The following is a 20,150-nucleotide window of genomic DNA, read 5'->3' on the forward strand; positions in this document are numbered from 1 at the left end:
GATGAAATTTCATCTTCTTATGTTTGAGCCATTTGTGGTTGATCAAAACCCTCCTAAATCCAGATTCTAACATCTAATGTATTAGATACTGTTAATAGCTCTACGTCATAAAGATATTTCATCAGCACCTTATATTCTCCTAAAAGTCATTGATGAAGATACTGCATGGAATATTGCCAAGAATAGGCTCTTTCTCAAACATCTAGAGGCCTGTCTCCAGACTGATACTAGCCTATTCATCACCCTTCCTGGCATCTGGTTACTCCAGCAGTTGAACAACTGTCCACTCGTGTGTACTATGCTTCTCTGACTTGTTCATAGGACATCATGGTACATACACTTGTCAAAGGTTTTGATTCCTGTGTTGCAGCAGCTTAGCAACCCAAGTAAAAAGAGAGAAGCAGAAATGTAGTTAGGATGACCAGTTCAACATGACATGACTTATTCCTAGAAAACAGAATGCTGCCTTATGATTCTCCAAGGGCCACCTGTTTAATACTGTCTTTTAGAATGCTGCCAAGAAACATCAAAGCTCAGCGGCCAACAGAGTCAGCATTTGGTTTTGTTCCAATTTTGAAAAGTTCCTATCTCCCATTTTTCAGGTTCCTCAGACATCATTCTTATCTATTAAGCAATCTCACTTGTAATTTCTCAGTATATCTCGGGATATTGTTCATCTGACTCAGGTTTTCCCTAAAAGTTCCCGCTTCCTTATGGCTAGGGACTACGTCAAGCATATTTATCTTTGCCCATCACCAGCTCCAACTTGCAGAATCACTTTCTCCCAGGGTTCCTCTCATTTCCACCTGTCTTTTGTTTACGCCTGAGTTTAAATGAGCAATTCCTTGAAATCCTGAGAGAGATAACTGTCAGAAAGCCAAGTCAACAATTTTTCACACATTCTGCCTTCAGTTAAAAAGATTTCTGGCCAAAAGATGTCCAGGAACAGTCCAACATTACTCCTACATTTTGTTCCTGCACCCATTCTGTGATTTGTTCACAAACACACTATCTTTTTCTTCTAGCAGAAAGATCGTGCCTTTGACAACCATTCCCTGGGAGCACTTGATGGCTTCCCAAGTACTGTGTCCTCCTGCACTGTTGGAGCCTTTCTCAGCTTTACACAGAGCTCTTCAGGGGCATCAACCCTCAGACCTGTGGGTTTCTATGTAGGTATAAATTTTCTTGACATATAGTGCCTTGCTACCTCTTCACTTGAACAATTTAACATTGCAACATACCACAAAATCTTAGAGACATTGATGAAGTTGTATCTGCTTCCTTGAGTCAGAAATACTCTGTTTATTACAAATGATACTTTTAAATATAAGTATTCAAGAGTATTGTATATATCAACCTTTCCTAGTTTTTCCACCTATGAATGAATCTACACCTTCTTCACCAATTTTTTTGTCATCACTCTGACATCATCCGCATTCAGGTTTGAGAGAATTGGTTTTCTAAGCAACAAATTTTAATTAAACAATCTTCACTTGAAATCTTTCTACAATGTGTTATATATTTCTGCGTCTAACTATACGTATTTCTCATTCTGTTTCGTCCCTCTGTTGAGAGTTTTTATTTCTAGTTGCTACTTCTATAGAGGCATTATTTCCATGCGTTTCCAACCAAGTGTAGATCTGAGCTAGTTCTGTATTACATAGCACATGGGTTTTGTGGAAACTGTTTCTACCAACTTAGTTTTTTAAAATATAACCTTAAATCTATTTTAAAAATTTACAGTTTTTATTCAATCTGGCTAATTAGACATCAAAACCTCACATACAACAAAAATTCTACTGCTTTTTTTATATGCATTTCCAAAGTGATGATGTGAGTATGTGTGGTACACAAAGTGAATTCTCTCATGATTGGGATTAGTTTTGGGTTTTTAAATGCTTAAAATATTTAATATTCTATGCAAAACCTATAAAATAATACTTGAGAATGAAAATCCATCCTGAAACTCCATTGACTGAATAAATGTGTAATGTAGATACATGTAGGGTGTCTGGCATTTGGGAACGGCTTCTGTCTGTGTGTGAACCTCGGAGTGAAGCTCAAACTCCCTGTGTTAGGAAAAGGAAAGGTTTTCTTTTCCTACTGCCCATACATTCCTGCTAGTTCAACAATTCCCCAATAGGAAAGGCAAATGGTATCACAAGCTAGTAGTCATCTCAGGCCAACAGATTTTGCGTCCTTACCTCTGTGTTTCTGCAGCCTGGTCTACCCTTCCCTACTTTCTGTATTGACGCAGTCAGTGATTAATGACATGCTTAGGTCTGTTGATGGTCTGAGTCTACTCTTCTAATGGCATATTTCCTAAAAGCTTTGCTGTCAGTTAAAAAAATTTATATATGATTGAAAGAAATTTGAGATATTGTTCTTTAAACAAAATCACTGAATTTATGTCTGTGATAAATTTCAATCAGCGTCTGTCACATGCTTATGCTGTGTGAGAACACGCACTATACTAGGCACCATGGATAGAATACAAACAAGATATGATTCCTGTCCTCAAGAAGCCAAAAATCTGGTAGATACTGTCAACTACTTAAGATATGTGATGGTAACGACTTCCAGAGTATATACAAACCTCTACGAAGGCAGAGCTTCTAGAGGCATTGGAAGGAATAGGGAATGACACTAGTCTTCACGGTGAGAAAAATCACCCTGACAGGCATTTTGGTTTATTCCTCAGCACAGTTCTAGGAGGCAAGGGTATTATCATCCCCCCTTAAAATGAAGAGGAGCCTCAAGCAGAGAAGCCAAGTGACCTGCCCCAGGTCTCCCAGCATGGAAGTGAGTTACAGATTGGGCTTTTAAAGATGAGTAGGGTTCCTTAAGAGAGACAAAAGCATAAGCGGAATGTATATGCTGTATGTGTTTGTGATTTGTGGGCTGCTTAATGAGGCAGGAAGGGGACACAATTGAGGCAGAAGAAAAAGTATGGTGGACTGAAAGTACACAGTGGGTTTAGAGAAAGTCATGCAGCCTCACCTGGCTTGAATGCAGTGTAACTAGAGGGAAATGCAGGTAATAATGTCAAACTTGGGTACAAAGAACATAAAGGTACAAATAAACACACACACGTAAGTCTCATGCAAAAACCCTAACTGTATTATTACAAACTACCCAATGTGGTAGCATTAAAAAAAAGTCTACATTTTAAAGAAAACATTCTACTTTTATGCTTTGCCTTCATGCCTTCATATTTCCTGCAGAAGTGAGAAAAGACACCACCATGAGCAAATCAAATAAATGTAAAACACCAAGTTTCTCTTCTTAGATAAATATTTCTTGGAGCATATATGTCAGCAATACCATCTATCTGACAGAATTGTTTTCTTACTAAATCTTGGAATGCATCTCCTGATAATTATTGCAAAAGAAACAGGGAAAGTGGCTTATGAGCTTTGGCAGCTATTTTCTAAAGGCTGGAGTAGCTTGAGAAAATTTTTCTCATCCATTATTAAATGACATTATGAGACAATCATGGGAGCAGAAACAATAGCTTTGGATCCAAGCTGGTGCCCAGGGCACTGACATGAGATTATTCTCTGTAAAAAAACAAAAAGGAAAGAAAAAGAGCAATGCTAAGTTTTTAAAAAATATATGAAAAAGGAATCCCCCACTTCCCTAACTGTATTGTGAAGAACACAGGGAGTGGACGGTGGTGTTTCTTTGGATTCTTATTAAGAAGGACAGCAGCTCGACTAGTGCTGCTGCATCTTCCGATGCTGATAGCCTGGGAGCCACATGTTGGGGTTTCTGGGTCTCTCACTGGCCGTCTGGAGCACACTCTTCCCATGAAGCCCTTCCTACTGAGCACAGGCATGATGGTCTGATGAGCGTGGGTGAACCCATCCTGTTCCCTGAACCAGTGAAGGTCTGTGCTCCTTGCTGACTGGCCGTGGCCTCTCTGCTCAGATCATTTTTTGATTAATGACCCTGTAAAGTCCCACCCTCCAGCCTCCTGAGGAAGCCAGAGCTGTGAGCTGGGTCTACCCTGAAGAGCCGCCACTGTGGGGGAAGCTTCAGGCTTCTGAGACAAGATTCCAACCTCCATCACATATAAAAAACTTCACTGTTTTTTTTTTCTGTAGGAATATATAAGTAAATGGGTTTTTTCTTAATGTTCATGTAAAATCATGGAAAGCTATAAAGTGGAAAGTGAAAAATCACCCATAAACCCATCCCACAGAGATAACCATGACTACTAATATTTTGGTGTGTGCCCTATATGACTATTTTTATGCCCTTCTATCTTTCCATTCAGCTAGCTATTTGCCTATCCATTTCTTCATTTATGCACAAAAAGAAAGATATAAAATATTTTCTTTTCAAAAATAAGGTCATATGGGGGCTGGCCCCATGGCCAAGTGGTTGGGTTTGCGCACTCTGCTTTGGCAGCCCAGGGTTCGCTGGTTCAGATCCTGGGGACAGACCTATGCACCACTCGTCAAGCCATGGTGTGGCAGCATCCCACATAGAGGAACTAGAATGACCTACAACTAGGATATAAAACTATGTACTTGGGCTTTGGGGAGGGGAAAAAAAAAGAGGAAGATTGGCAACAGATGTTAGCTCAGGGCCAATCTCCTCACCAAAAAAAAAAAAAAAGAGGTCATACAGATACACCTTTTCCTCCTTAACATACAGTATCTTCACCTCCCTAAGTCAGTACATATAGACCTATATCATGATTATTGAGAGTTGCATGGTAGTCTAGTGAGGGAAAATTGTAATTTATTTAACTAAAGGTGACTATGGTTTTAGAAAATGAACTTTTTATTCTATAGGCAAGGCTGAAAGTTTTCTGGAACTCAAATAAAAACAAGACGATAATTATGAATGACACACAGTATATGCAGTATATGTGACAATACATTACCCACTATCAATAAGTAAAGGTTTTTAAAAGATGTTAATATGGTTCTATTTAGAATCCTGAAAACTCAGAAGAGAGAAAAGTGAGAAAAAGGCAAAAATGAAGTACCGAAAGTTAATCCAGCCATTCTTGAGATCTAGGCAAAGCGACAATATTTTTACTTTGATATACAAATAACAAAGTAAGACTGAAAGGTTCCTATGGCACAGAATACTTAGTGACCGGCTCTTGACCATTCTTTTCATTTCAGTATCTTCTAACACCCTCAGCTCTTTCTCATTCCCAGAATTTTCCCAGAAAAATTCTAAAACCCATGTCCCTAGGAAAGGAAATCAGTTCTACAGGATCAGAAGTGAACCCTTTATGGAGAGAGCACTAGAATAACACAGTGGATAAGAGTACAGATTCTCAGCCAGACTGACTCCACCTACTTACCAGCTGTGCAGTGTTGGACATGTTGATTAACTTCTCTTTGCCTCATTGTTATGGGTTGAATTGTGCACCTCAAAAAGATATGTTGAAGTCCTAGGCTTGGGTACCCTATAAATGTGGCCTTATTTGGAAATAAGGCCTTTGCAGTAATCAAGTTAAGATGAGGTCACTAGTGTTGGCCCTAATCCAACATGATGTGTTCCTATAAGAAGGAAATTTATACAGAGACACACAGGAAGACAGCTGTGTGAAGACAGAGGCAGAGATTGGAGTTATGCTGCCACAAGCCAAGGAACACCTCGGCTACCAGAAACTGTAAGAGGCAAGGAAGGACCCTCCCCTAGAGATTTCAGAAGGAGTGTTGCCCTGCCAACATCTTGATTTTGGGCTTCTAGCATCCAGAACTGAGAGAGAATAAATTTCCATCGTTTTAAGCCTCCCAGTTTATGATAATTTGTTACAGCAGCTCTAGGAAATTAATACACTCACTAATATAGGTAAAGCATTTAGAACAATGCCAGTAAACAGTAAGTACTATATAAGTTATTATCCTTCCCCAATCACCCACTCAGTTAATGGCATCACAAGTCACTCCATCACATAACTTAGAAACCTGGGAGTTATTTATCTTAGACTACCACCCACTTCTCTCTCTTTCCACCCTAACACCCAATCAGAAAACCAAGAAACCAGTAACTGTGTCTCTCTAATTAGTCCCCTTCCTATTTCCACCTGTAGTGACTTTGCTAAGTCCTTTCTTGTCTCTCATCAAACGTTCCTCAATTGTTTCCTTCTTCCCTAGGCTCATCTCTACCCCCAACCCACCCCTGAGAGCACCACCAAAAGCACCTTTATAAAATTCAAATTAACCAGGTTACTCTTCTGATTTTAAACCCTCTCTTCCTTCCCAAAGACTTGAGGAAAATTTCCTTGCTGAACCAATATGCCCTATGCTGGAACGAGCAATTTAAAGATTGCTCCTTGCTCTCACTTCCTCCCTCCCCACCAAACAACTTCTATTTTTCAGGTGTGAGAATAAGTAAGGCCCTGAGACTCACTTCCGAAAGTCTGCAAGTAACTTGAGCATGTCATCATTGGATAGCTTATTGCTGTCTTGCCTGTAGAGAGCAGAAAATCTGGCATTTTTGTCAAGGTTTCCAGATGCATCCTTAAACAATGTCCTGAAATAGCAAAACAACATTTCTAAACTGAGTTTCCAAAAGACTGAAATAAATCCACAACTTAACTCTGGTTTCTATGTGAAGACTAATTATTATTCCATTGGCTGTAGCCAACAGAAATCTCATTATCTAAAAACATGGAAGATATTTATGAAGATGACTAGAACTAACTCAATTTACATAGAAAATATTTCCAGCAAATGGCTCATGCTTAGGAAACAAGATACACAGTCAAATGCTTAAGAAGTAGAGATCATAAACAAAGATATCTGCAGGCCTCACTGGGCTGCCACCCCACTTCCAGCTGGAGACATGTGGCTGGAACATGGAATCCCAGCTTTGCAACCAACTCCTGTGCATTCTGCCGGCTCCAAAAAGCTACCCTCCAGCCAGCATCTTTCCTTTCTGTGACAGTAATAAATGATTATTCAGATATGGGGCTTACTTATTTTTTCAAATTTACACATTCAAATCTTCTTTGTCTCTGAATAACAAACAGAATGGGTAAGTTGGTGTATCTAGCTGGCTAGCCAGCCATCCAGCTAGCTAGCCTACTGTCTGTCTATATCCATATATCTATATCTTTATCAAAGGTATAAAAGATGTTCCCCTTACCTTGCTGCCCAAGCAAATGGCATTCTATACTGTCCTAGTCTCTGGCATGCCTGCTTGGCATTCTTCAGCACCTTCTGAGCAACCTTGAAGACATCAGAATAAAGCCATGAGATACTGCATCCCACAGGAGAATTATGATCTAAAGAGCCATCATCACAGGCTCATTAAATAAGCTCTTACTATAGTATCAGATGAATAGAAAGGAACGTTTTACTGTAATTAATATGGCTGGATTTACACTCAGTGCAGAGTACTCTGTTTAATACATTCTCTAGCAGTGATTTTCAAAGAATACAGAATGAGAACTATTTCTAAAATGTCTATCTTTTCTAAACTGTTGTCTTCACAGGCAACAAACACACCATTTCATAGGATTTCTCAGTTCTTTATGACTAAGGGCTACTTATTACATATACACTGAGTTATTAATAATAAAACTACCAACATTCGAGCCAAAATATACGGCATTACTAGAGGTTAAATAAGAACACTAATGAAAATACTATGCCTTCACAGCTGCTAATGTGCACTGTCTTGTGCATCCCACAATTTGGGGGAAAGATACTCATTATTAAGACATTACAGGTGTTGACTTAAGTTAGGCCAGGGTTTTCAGTCACTATATTCTTGCTTTCTAAGTATAAATTACTGGTATTTTCACTTCCAAATGATCAATTTTGGTTTGCTGTGGGTTAACTGATTAATCCCATAGTGCACAGTAAAGCAGATTTGCCCTTGGCCTACGATGTACGCATGGCAGATCTAATAATCAACTATACCCCTATTGCCAAAGCAGACGATACTTAGTTTTCCCAAATTTGCTTGTACTGGGATACTGCATTGTTACCAATGCAAAGTTTGATTGATTTAGAGTCAGAGTGGCACGCTGAAGGGTCTTTCACATTACTTAAGTATATCAAAGTCAAACCAATTTGGGGAAATGTAACCTTGCACCTATGAACCAATATGTGCTCTGCAGAGCTTCAGCATCAGTATCACTTGGGAGCATGTTAGGAATGCAGAGTCTCAGGCCCACTCCAGACCTCCTACGTCAGAACCTGCATTCTGATTAGACCTCCAGTGATGTGTGTGCAAGGGGTTTGAAAAGTGCTCATCTAGAAGACTCAGAAGTAGAACAATAGAGCCATCTGTGTCTAAGACAAACTGAGCCAGCAGCGTGACTCTATAGGCCATTAAATCTCTCTGGGCTCCTCTTTCCCCACCTCAAAAATGAAGGGCTTGGGGCTCTAATTTTCATTATCCCTTGCAGTTACAAAACATTATGATTCTACTACAGTCATGCTCTGGGTATTGCTGCCTTCGTGAGTGAACTGGAAGACACATCTTGACTGAGACAGATGTCAGGAGCTCACCTAGTCCCTCTCTTTCTTCTTCAAGTCAGGTATGTTCACACAGGGACTTGGGGGTACGCAGGGTAAAATGGTCTACCTTCCTGAAGCGGCAGTTTTACTTAAACATTTTTAGGTAGGAACTATTATTTTTAGCTTCTAACAATAACGACTATGTCATGGAATAAAATGCAAGATTTGCATAAAATTTAAAGCTAAAACACAAGGCTTCAAATAAGCCTCACAGTTCCCTGCAGTGAATGAGAGCTGAGCTCTCAGACTCACCAAGGGTGCAAATGGAACATAATGTATGTGAAAGTCGGAGTGAAAAACTCATTTTTGCCTTTTGGGGTTTTTTTCCCCCTTTTTTTTGCTTTTTAAAAAAATCTATTCTTGGTGGACACCTACAGAGACTTTTCAAAAAAATTTCCTCCAAAACAAAAATTTATTCCAAATGATATTCTAGACCATCTTGAAAAACATGAAGAGACAATTTTCATACATAGAAAAAAATAATCCCTCTGTCTCTGCCAAAACTTCTATTCTAATGTAAGATGGTTGAATCTTAATCCCTGCTTTAATTTAATGCTTTGGAGGTGCAAATGCACAGAATAACGTACACATGGCTGAGCTTTACATTCCATAAATAATGAAGGAAGAGCAGACTTCAGCAGATGCTCATTGGACACTGGGAAGGATAGAGTGTAAAGTCTAGCCCACAGTGATAGGTGGTTTTTCCACCAACACGAGCTGCCAAATTTCAAATTGTGCATGTGGCAGGCAGAAGTAGCAAAGTTGGTGCATAAGAGCCTTGGAAATGTGTTGCATATACAGTCAGGAGAATAGATCTTATCTTGGGCTTTCATTGATTATTAATCAAAACATCAAAGAGCTAAAAGAATTTCTCATCCAAGGTTTTACAAACTTGATTTAAAAAATAAAACAGTTTCTCTCCAGAGACCAAATTTCATTTAGTTCTTATCAGCCAGAAAGGCATACTGTTTGAAGTAATGTGCCTGGGTATTATGGGCTTTTCCTTGACTGGGGCTGTAATAAATAATGAAGTCCTACATGCATCAGTGATTTCTGGTGTCCACAGCACTGTCTCGTACATTATCTATTTGATCCTACCACTGTCCCTGAGAGGAAGGTAGTGGTAGGTAGTAACGTTCAACTTCAACTATCGATGGTACATCTGGGGCCCAGAGAGGAGACATGATTTGTCCAAAGTACCCAGGCTAGTTAGGTGCTCGGCACCCAGGTCTCTGACTCCTAGAACCTTAGGACCATCCTGCATCTTGGTGGACACACTTGTGATGTATGGGTGGCTAAAGAGAGGAAGAGAGGAAGCTCTGAATAAGCTCAGTGAACCTCTGGGAGAATCTCTGAGTGTTCCCTCCTACTGCTGACCAGTCCTTGTCAATGTATCAGGGCAAATCTCTCAGAGGACCACTTATAAAAAGTAAAAAAAGAAAGAAAGAAATTAACTAAAAATACTGTAAAACTGGCGGGGACAGCACTCAATAGCTTACTCTCTCCAGGAAGCTCAATGTGCTAGAAAGTGACAATCAGGTCTCCTTTGGCCACTATAGCTGTGGGACACAGAGCAGGTAACTAAACCTTTGTATACCTCAGTTTTCGGAAGTATGAAAGATCTTAGACTAGATGACTTCTAATATTCAATATTTCCATGGTATGTCCACACTTAGGTACTCCCCAAGTAACAAATACTATACCAAAGTAAAGAAAATACACCAAACATATGTCTTGTGTGTTTCCCTTTTTCTTTTCTCCCTAAGGTCATACCACCTCTGCCACCATAATCCTGCCCTGCCTAACAAAACACAAATGCACCTGAACCACTGACACTACGGGCCAGATTATCTCCTTGTCTCTAGTCTCATATTCAAGTGTAAACAGACTCAAAAATAACTCCAGAACCCAAAAGACACATCAACAAGTGGAATGAACGCTATTTGAATACATGTGTACTTTGTAATGACAGAGTCTGCTATTAAGCTGGCAATTCCTTTTTAAATTATTCCATGATGTGAGGACAGTCTAACCAAATGAAGCATTTTATGTACACATAGGACAACTTTTCGTTGAAAATCAAATACATTAGGTTAAATATAAGAATAAATCTATGGAGAGGAGTCTACTTGCTTTAGAATATAAATATGGTTTAACTTTGATTTCTTTAAGCATTTCTATTTCAACAATGAGCTCTTTTTTCTGATTGTTGTTTACCATCACAAAGCATAAAAGTCACCCCTACCTTAGAAGAGTCTGAACTTTTCATGTACGGCTCCGCACCGTGCGTGATGCTCCCCTGAAGCACCTTTTCAATTCTAGCCACAAGAAATATATCAGGATGAGGACACGTGACTGAAAATATTCCCTAGGGAACAAACGATTTTCTTCAGTGAGTAGAATTCACAACTGTGTTAAACAAATCCCAAGAACATTAAAGGTTCTACAGCAGCAAAGAGCACTCCAACAGTCTAGCTATTAGGAAGCACAGACAAACCAGTTAACTCATCAATAGCTCACCATCGGCCCAAAAGGCTATTTGGTGGAGGAGGCAACTAGCAGAAAGTTTATTAAAAAAAAATGAGAAATCAAAAACCACTCTTCTCCTTCTCCCACTTGCTTTTACTGTCTAATTATATGAGCCATCAATATAATCAACAGTCTCATTTGCCCCAATTGTGCATTACAAAGTCTCACTATGTATTTATATAGCATGTGCAAGCTAAGTCTTAGCAGCATGACTCCTGGGCTCCTGCCCCCCACCTGCTTCGGATACTGCATGGCAGCTTCATGAAGGATGTCCTGAAGGGCAGGTGAGCTCTGCCTACCGCCATTCATCAGAGTCGGGGATGTGGTGGCCAGCATCTGCCTCACTGAGAAATGGTTCAGGTCCACGTGGAAATCAGCAGAAATCTTCCGGTTGTATTTTATGTCAAACAGGGATAGAGTAACAAAGAAAGGCTCTACCTGAATAAAACAAAACAATCCAGACCATCACTATGGCTCAAACTGTGGGGAAAAAAGAATGCTGTTATCAAAGAAGAAATTACTAGACCTACTTATGATTGTTGCTATAGATTACTGTTAAAGAGAAACAGCCCCCATCCCCATCCGTTGTCACAAACATCCTGCCCCTACAGGCTAAACAGCCGTCTGCATCCTGACCTAAACACTGCAGCTCCTTGACATCAGGAACTAGGATTTCATGTCCAGACGGAACTGCAACAGGCACATCTGAAACCTCTGAATATTTAAAAGAAAAAAAAATCTTTATTTTTAAAAAGGAAAATTACATTTGTAGTGGGTCCTTCTTCATTTTCGGCAACACAGCATTGCAAATTGAAAGATAAATCATTGCACTTGACGAGAATTCTTTTTCCAAACTTCTCTTCAAATGGTTTCACTTCTGGCTCAGCTGATGAGAAGTCAAGCTTCTTTAAAAGAAAATGTAAATATACAAATATATTATGCTCCTATTAAAAAAAGTCCCATAATACACGTATCCTAAGGAAACGGCCTAAAATATGGAAAAGCTATATATACTCATTTACTCACAATGGTGTTACTATTTTATACTAGTTTATAATAATGGTCAAATAAATGATGCCATCTACTCAATAGACGAGTATACAGAGGTTAAAAATTATGGTTATGAACAACCCAAGGGTCCATCAACAGATCAAGGGATAAATAAAATGTGGTATACACACACAATAGAATATTATTCAGCCATAAAAAGGAATGAAATTCTGACACACGTTACAACATGGATGGACCATAAAAACATGCTAAGTGGAACAAGCCAGATATAAAAAGACAAATGTTATATGATTCCACATATATGAGCTTCCTAGAATAGGCAAATTCAGAGACACAGAAAATAGAACAGAGGCTACTAGGAGGTGAGGGGAAGGAAGAAAGGGAAGTTATTGTTTAATGAGTACCGAGTTTCTGTTTGGGATGAAGAAAAACTTCTGGAAATGAATACAACAATAGCTGTACAATAATAGTTGTGAATGTACCTAATCCTACTGAATTGTGCACTTAAAAATGGTTAAAATGGTAAATTTTATGTTATGCATATTTCACCACAATAAACAAATGTCAAAAAGCAAAAAATATTTATATGTGTGGTTATGAAGTCTGTGAAGAAACACAGAAAAATACTTATTATTGAAGTTAAATGGGGAAAAGAAGTTCTACATAAAAGACCACAAATGAAGAAGGGAAAAATACAGGAAGAATACAGCAGAACTGCTGTCCCCTCGGAGCAACCCTCTCTGTGGTCAGCCCTGAATGTCCTTGCTATGCCACGTTTGGGATTCTGTTGGGACACAGATGTGGACCGCACGCACTGCAAGGCTTGTATTTGGGACTGAGCCCGGGCTAACTGGGAAATATTGTGTACTGGGCATCTGCAGTAGTGCTTGCTATTTTCTCATGGTTATTTTACAGTGTAACATATGTTCTTTGTGAACTTAAGAATGTCTTTGGATAAACTGATCACTCTCCCTCAATTTTCAACAATCTACTGAATTATCAAATCCTCACAATAGTAATAGTAAGGTGATGAGATGATAAGTTGTTTTTATTTTTCCTCTTTCCCCTAAATTTTCTATATTGTTACATTGCTTGTCAATCCAAAATAAACATGCAAATAAATAAATAACCCGACAAACGTTTATCTTTCCTCATGTTAGTTTTAAATTTTAAGTATTAAAATAGTTCTTACCTGGGCATCTGGGTCCAAGTAAAAAAGTTTAACTCTGCTTTCACTTTTCAGTTTGATTTCTGCTTCTCTGGCACTCTGATAAGATAACAAAAAATTAAAATTACATTTTAAAAAACCCTATTCTTGGGGCCAGCCCAGTAGAACAGTGGTTAAGTTCACACGTTGCACTTCAGTGGCCTGGGGTTTGCCAGTTTGGATCCGGGTGCGGACCTACACACCGCTTGTCAAGCCATGCTGTGGCAGGCATCCCACATATAAAGTGGAGGAAGATGGGCACGGATGTTAGGTCAGGGCCAGTCTTCCTCAGCAAAAAGAGGAGGATTGGTGGCAGATGTTAGCTCAGGGCTAATCTTCCTCCAAAAACAAACCCCAAAACCCCTATTCTTACAAAAGTGTTCAAAGATGTTTGAAAGCTGCCCCATCCTGAAGAGCCAGGCTGCCAGACAACTCTGCCCTTATATTGGAGAGTCAACTGTATGCCAGTGAAGAAGGAGAGACTATCAATTATGCAGCACATAGCATAAGCGCTATGGGAGAAAAAGAAGTCAAGACTTGATCTCTACTCCTATGAAGCTGAAAATCAATTGGAGACTCAAAGCCAACACAAAGAAAGCAGAAGAGAATAACTAAGTATTCCTATCAAGAGAGGCTTCATAAAATAACAGAATAAGAGACAGGCTTTGAATGAAGGAGTAAAATTTAGACAGCAAAAAGAAGGACAACATGAATATTTCAGGCAGAATGAAAAGGATGCACAGCATGGATAGACACTGAGAGTGGAAATGAACTGAGATGGTAGAAAGGATTTAGGGTCCAGTCTAAGACTGATACAAGCAAAGGAAGAGAAAGGAATATATTTTTAGGTGATGGAATAGAGAAAACTATGGCAGATCTTGAAGGACAGCCATAGGTATTTGTGGCAGGCAAAAGAGGGCATTGCTGATTTATTCAGTCAATATTTATTGAGCACTTATCATATGTCAGGCACTAGTGACACAAACATGAATGATACAAAGTCCCTATCTCTAAGGGACATCTGAAGAGACAGAATATAAACAGGCAATAAGAATGGCGAAAGAAAGCATATGGTACAGTGAGAGGTAACCTGAACTAGGGGGTGGCAGTCAGGAAACAGCTGCCAGAGGAAGGCCCATCTTGAAGGACAAGAATATTTGGGCTCAAAAGGAGAGAAGGACTTCCAGGAGGAGGTATAAAGGTACAAGTCACACCTGAGCAATGACCAAGTCATTCATTACAACTGAATGGTTGGGCATGATGAGAAAAGTAAAAAGAAATGTCTGAGATTTGTATGTTAAAGACTGGAGATTCATTCAGAATCCAAAAAATCCTGCAGTACTTCAAGCAAGGGAATAAAATAACCAGTTCTGCCATTTTAGAAGTATCACTCAGGTAGGGCTGGGGCAATGGATTAAAAAGAAAGACTGAGAGGCCCACATGCTCTCTCCTAGATTATCACAACAGTCTGCCAGTTTTACAGCAGGGCCCATAACAAATCCCACATCCTAGCTTGGGTGGCCTGCTGACTGGTGAATCCATTAACTGAGATAGATAATTCAGGAAGAAGAATGGCCAAGTGGAGTTTGGAGGTGTATGTGGGATTTCCAACTAGAAACACCTAGTTGACAGCTAGGGAGATGGGATCAAGCACAGGGTGGAGAGGAAGGCTGGAATTACAAACCTGGAGAACATCAGCCTGGCGGGATGGAAGTCTTGGGAGTGGATGAGATCTCCTGGGGAAAGTGTGAAAGTCAGTCTGCCCTAACACTGAAGGGGATGGACAGAAGAGAAGACATTGAGGGAATGAGACATATGGTGGCAGAGATGGGGGCTGGAGAAGAAGGGATTTGGGAACAGAAAGGAGAAGAAGCTTCAAAGACATTCACAAGATAGAAGTCATCTCCAACCACATTTCTCACACCTAATATCTCTAAATCTATAGCCTGTTCTTCATAGCTGTCACAGCTCTTTCTTACTCTCAATCTCCATGGTTAAGTCTACAGAGTCAGAATAAAAAGTCCTCTCTCATCTGCTCCTTTCCCCAAAGACATTAGTCACATCTCAGGATATGATGGGGCGGTGACAGCCATAGTAGAGAGGGTGTCCTGTCCTCTCTGCTGGTGGCAGAATGAGGTCTATTACTACATATCTAATCATAGCTAATGAGAAATTGAGCGTCATCTTAATTTTCTCAGCCATGAAGTTGCTAAACTAGGTTCTTAGCAATGATCCAAACTCTTTCATGATTATATTTAACCAACGGTCTACGTCTAGCAAGATGAAATGACCACCAGAATACTAAGAAACTGGATTCTAGTTCAGTTGTTAACTGTGTGAACTTGGGCAAGCCAGTTAGCCTCCCTGGACTCTATTTTCATTTCTGAGTAAAAATGTTGAACAAGAATGATGGCTCAAGTCTCTTGCCATAACAAAGCTTATCTTGATGCTATCTACAGGAGTTTTAAGTCTTCTGGAGGTTAAGGGACATTCCTACAAAACATCTGTTCACAGGGGAAAATGTGGCTGAAGCAGGCTCTCTCCACATGGGAGATGGGGCCACTTTTTTACTCCATTTTGCCTATCACCTTTCCTAATTTTTCACATCAAAAGAGCCAAAATATTTGCATGTAGAATCTACTTAACTGAACCCAAAGAATTTGCTTTTTACTTTGTATACCACCCACGACGTTTCTTAACAAAAACATCAGTACTAGGTGCTGCAAGCCACAACCAACAGCAATGCATTCTGCTTCTGAAGTTCTGCTTGAGTCCTTCAACAAAGGCAAACACTGTGATCTCGGACACTGGGGAAGGGCAATGGGTTCTTAATGTAGATGAAATTCCTGGTACCCTTCTGAAAGAAGCTTGTTGTCTCAAGCTGACTGCACTAGGAGATGAGAAATGAATAAAGCAAGAATGGCTGCTATGAGCTCAATATAATTAGAGGACAAACAGGGATGCAGACACATTAAAAGGGAAAAAAAGTCAACGACTAGCCAAAACACACTCAAAGCATTCTGATGTTGCCACTAACATCCAAAGGATATATTCTTCACTAAAGAGACCATCTAATGGGAAACAAGAGGCAACATTAGATATAAAAATAACCTAAAAGCTTATACTCTCTTACATACATTGACAGCTCTGGTACGAGATAAGATAAAAGGCAAACTCAGCTTCTTCAGTTTCTCCATCCTTCCCAAGGTCTAGGACGCACTAAACAGAGGGGAGACCTGATAAACAGTGGCTGAAGGAATTACCAAGTGAAACCTACGTGGTAAGAAACTGTAGCTTGAGAAGGGCATAGCTTTGCCCCAGAGCCAGAGAATAATAAGTATGTGTAAGTATCATAATGATAAAAGCAAATTTATTTATTGATAATAGCCAACTCTCCATGCTACATATTATCCTAAGTGCTGATTTAAATTTCGTACAATCTTAGGATGCAGATACTATTATTATCCCTGCTTAAAAGAGAAGACACTGAGGTTCAATAGTTTGCCCAAGACCCTACAACATTAAATAGAAGCCTGGCATCTAACTGAGGCTGTCTGGCTTCAGAGCTCAACTCTTAACTATTAGACAAGAAAAAAACATAGCTAAAGAATATGAACAGGCAAGTGGGAGAAGAAGAAATACAAATGGCAAATAAATATATGAAAATATGAAAAAACGTCACTACTAAGCAGCAAAATACAAATCAAAGTAGTGAAATACAATTTTTCACTCCTCTGGTGAGGATGTAGAGAAATGGGAATGTGAATCATTACAACCCTTTGGGAAAGTAACCTGGCAACATTTAAAGCATTAAAAACACAATAACTTCTGACTCAAAAATCCCACTTTTGGGAATTTTTCCTACTGCAACAGGACCACAAGCATTTAAGCTGACAAATAGGTCATGACATTTATTGTACACTGTTTGTAGACGCTAAAAACTGAAAACCTAAATGTTCATGAATAGGGAGACAGCTGAATAAAGTATGCAATATTCATATTTGGAATATTATGCAACTATAAAAATGAGTAAACTAGATCGTCTATGGCCCCAGAGGGACATCCATGAAATATTTTTAAGTGATAGAACAAGTTGCAGAGTAATGTATATATCATGAGCATATTTTCAAAAATAACTAAAAACTCTACATATGTGTGTATATATTTCTACGAGCAATCAGTTTGGTAAAAGATGAATTACAATAGGTTAACAACATCAGTGCTCTCAAGAATGTGGAAATGGAGGATGAAGGGAAAAGATTAACTTTTTTTTATACATCTTTGGATATTTTTACTTATTACAGCAAGCACATTTATATTTTAGTAAAGACAATAAAATAAATTGTTATAACATACACTTCACAATCTAAGGGCCCACAAAAAAAAACTGTAAAAAAACATTATCCCAAAGACTATGCTGTCAAGTACTTTTCAAAGTGAGAGAAAACAGCTGTGCTCTTAAAATAACCTGTGGTCAGTCCATACGGTGGAGGTAGGAAGAAGTGGACTGGCTCTTCCCCAAACCCTGTTGCTGCCGTCCCACCCATAGCCCACCTACTACTTTGGGTTCAGTGTAGAAGAAAATGAGAAGACAATGGAGGAAGAAAACGGACAGTGGCAGAGCCCTTCTCTGTAAAAACTCACATTTGCTCAGGAGTCAAAGAAGAGAATGATTTGTCTAAAACAAAAGCTATTCTCCCCACTCCTGCAAACCCTATGTTTAGTCACTAACGACACACCCTGACAATGTTTCCTTCTTTGTCTTAAGAAGCAGTTATGGACCAAACACTCAAGAGTTTCGAGAAGGACTACTGTAAGCTTCATGCATACTCAGTGTCTTGAGTTTATCTCTGAGCAGGCAAAACAATCAAAATGCGAAGACTATCACCAATAGCATCTTATTTTGAGGAGAAGTTATCAAAAAAATATTGTGTTGATTGTTAGGTCATTTAAACAGAACGGATTGGAATAGGAAGACTTAGCAAAATCCTTTGAGGCCAGGATATATGCTTTTTAATTTAAAGAGCTGTCATGATTTGTTTCCACTACTTCCAAGATATCTAACTCCCTGGGACGATCATCTCATCCTCTGTGTCACAAAACTATAATAAAGCATTTTAGAACAAGGAGGCCCAAGAAATAGAATGCCAGCTGACCTCACAAACACAACCCTAGCCAATTCCTTTGTATCATAATACAGTAACAGAGATTTCTGGATTAGGATATAGGGAAGGAAGCATCTATTACAGGCTTAGTTTTAAAAAAATCAAAAAAGGCATCTGTGAAACTGGGTTCCAACAAGTACTGGTGAGCTTGGCCCCCTGGCTCTTCCTCCTCCTCATACTCTGAGACATCATACTTTATCCTGCTTTCAACTGTGGAAGATTTACCTAGAAAGATAAGTTCATTTGCTAAAAAGAAGTTATAAGCTAACAGGATGTGAGCAATTTTGGATTAACATGAAACAATGCTTCTCTTTCAGAATCACATGAGGACACCAAATTAAGGTGAGTTGCTGTCCTTTGAGTACAAAAAAAGCTCAAAAACAGAAAAGCTGTGGAGGAAAATATAGGCAGAAGCACGAGGGTTTTCTTCATACTATCTTTACACAAGGAGGTGATACATATATCCCAATGTCACCTAAGATAAATGTAACCAGAGAAGGAAATTATTAAATAAATAGTAATCAGGTTTACAACCTGATCATATTACCCCTTGACTTTGCAGGGAAGAAACCAATTAACTAACTTTAAAGTTTGTGTATTTAATAAAAATGCTTATAAGACTGTACTCTGATACTATAAATGCTGTTAAATTTACAACAAATAATATGTTTGGTTCCATATTAGACAATAGCAGGAAAGGAAGAAGTTTTAGGGTAGATACAGCATGTCCCCTAATAAGAAAACAATAAAGATGTTCGGTACTAAATGTACAAACAACATAAGGGCCAAGAATAAACAAAATATTCTGAAAACCTAAATCTGAATTGCCCCTACCATATGTAAGGGCCCCTCCACTATATTCCAGAACGAAACAGTGGTTATTTTTGTACTAAAACAACTTCCTGTCGCTCATATCCTGTTTGGTTATGTCTCAGTCACAGTGGAAAACAAAAGCTAGGGAAACAGGATGAATGAAGCAGAAGAAGGAGTTGACCAGAGGAAAGCCTGCCATTAAATTACATCTTCAACTACCTTCTGCCTGCCCGCATTGTTCTAGTCCTTTCTCTGCCATCTTACTTAACTGTGGCCTGATCTCCCTTTGGACCCTTTCTTACACCTTCCTTCCCTGGTCCTGACCTCATTACCTCTTCATCCCCTGTCTAAACTCCCCTCCCTGCACAGCTGTGTGCCTCCAGCCTCTCTCCTGCTCCCCCTCCCACTTTCTACTTCAATCTCAGATTCTGCAACAATGGAATCCATTCTTTCTAAAAACAGGATGACCAGTTATCAGTCAACTTCTCTGCTGTCTTAACAGGTACAAATGATCCCCACCTCAGATATACTGTAGGGGGTTATAAACAGCCAAAAATACACTCACACTAAGGTCGCTGGATTCTGAAGGGGCTGAGAGCCAGGCACAATGGTGCGCGGGCTCCTTCCACTGCACAGCACTGAGTAGGCCAAGACACCTGCCCCCTCCAGGTGTGATGAGAGTATGTTGAGTGAATGACAATACATCTTAATTTTCTTTATTCTTTTTCTTTTTCCCTTTGAAAAATTATCTTCTGCCTTTTTGTAAAATATTTTTATTCATGAATAAAAATATTTTTAAAACACTTGAGAGCTGGGGGAAGAGAATGACAGTTAACCTCTTACAATGCTGCATTTTTCACGCTTGGACCATGATCCACAGTAAGAAATATGCTTACATCACTACTCAATACACACACACACACA

At 39.2% G+C, this 20,150-nt stretch overlaps 1 protein-coding gene across 46 annotated transcripts in view; it reads right to left on the reverse strand.

Moving 5' to 3' along the window:
- The window catches only part of DOCK9 (dedicator of cytokinesis 9), a 269,635-nt gene that overhangs the window by 94,216 nt on the left and 155,269 nt on the right, over window positions 1-20,150 (reverse strand). For all 46 annotated transcript variants that reach the window (XM_070239990.1, XM_070239982.1, XM_070239964.1 and 43 more), the window contains exons 10-15: window positions 13,234-13,308; window positions 11,795-11,935; window positions 11,265-11,468; window positions 10,747-10,869; window positions 7,120-7,202; window positions 6,382-6,504 (exon numbers count right to left, since the gene is read on the reverse strand). In XM_070239990.1, the coding sequence (XP_070096091.1) occupies window positions 6,382-6,504; window positions 7,120-7,202; window positions 10,747-10,869; window positions 11,265-11,468; window positions 11,795-11,935; window positions 13,234-13,308 (749 nt within the window). The remainder of the gene's footprint in view (window positions 1-6,381; window positions 6,505-7,119; window positions 7,203-10,746; window positions 10,870-11,264; window positions 11,469-11,794; window positions 11,936-13,233; window positions 13,309-20,150) is intronic.

Source organism: Equus caballus, chromosome 17, assembly GCF_041296265.1.
Source record: "Equus caballus isolate H_3958 breed thoroughbred chromosome 17, TB-T2T, whole genome shotgun sequence".
Lineage (NCBI taxonomy): Eukaryota > Metazoa > Chordata > Mammalia > Perissodactyla > Equidae > Equus > Equus caballus.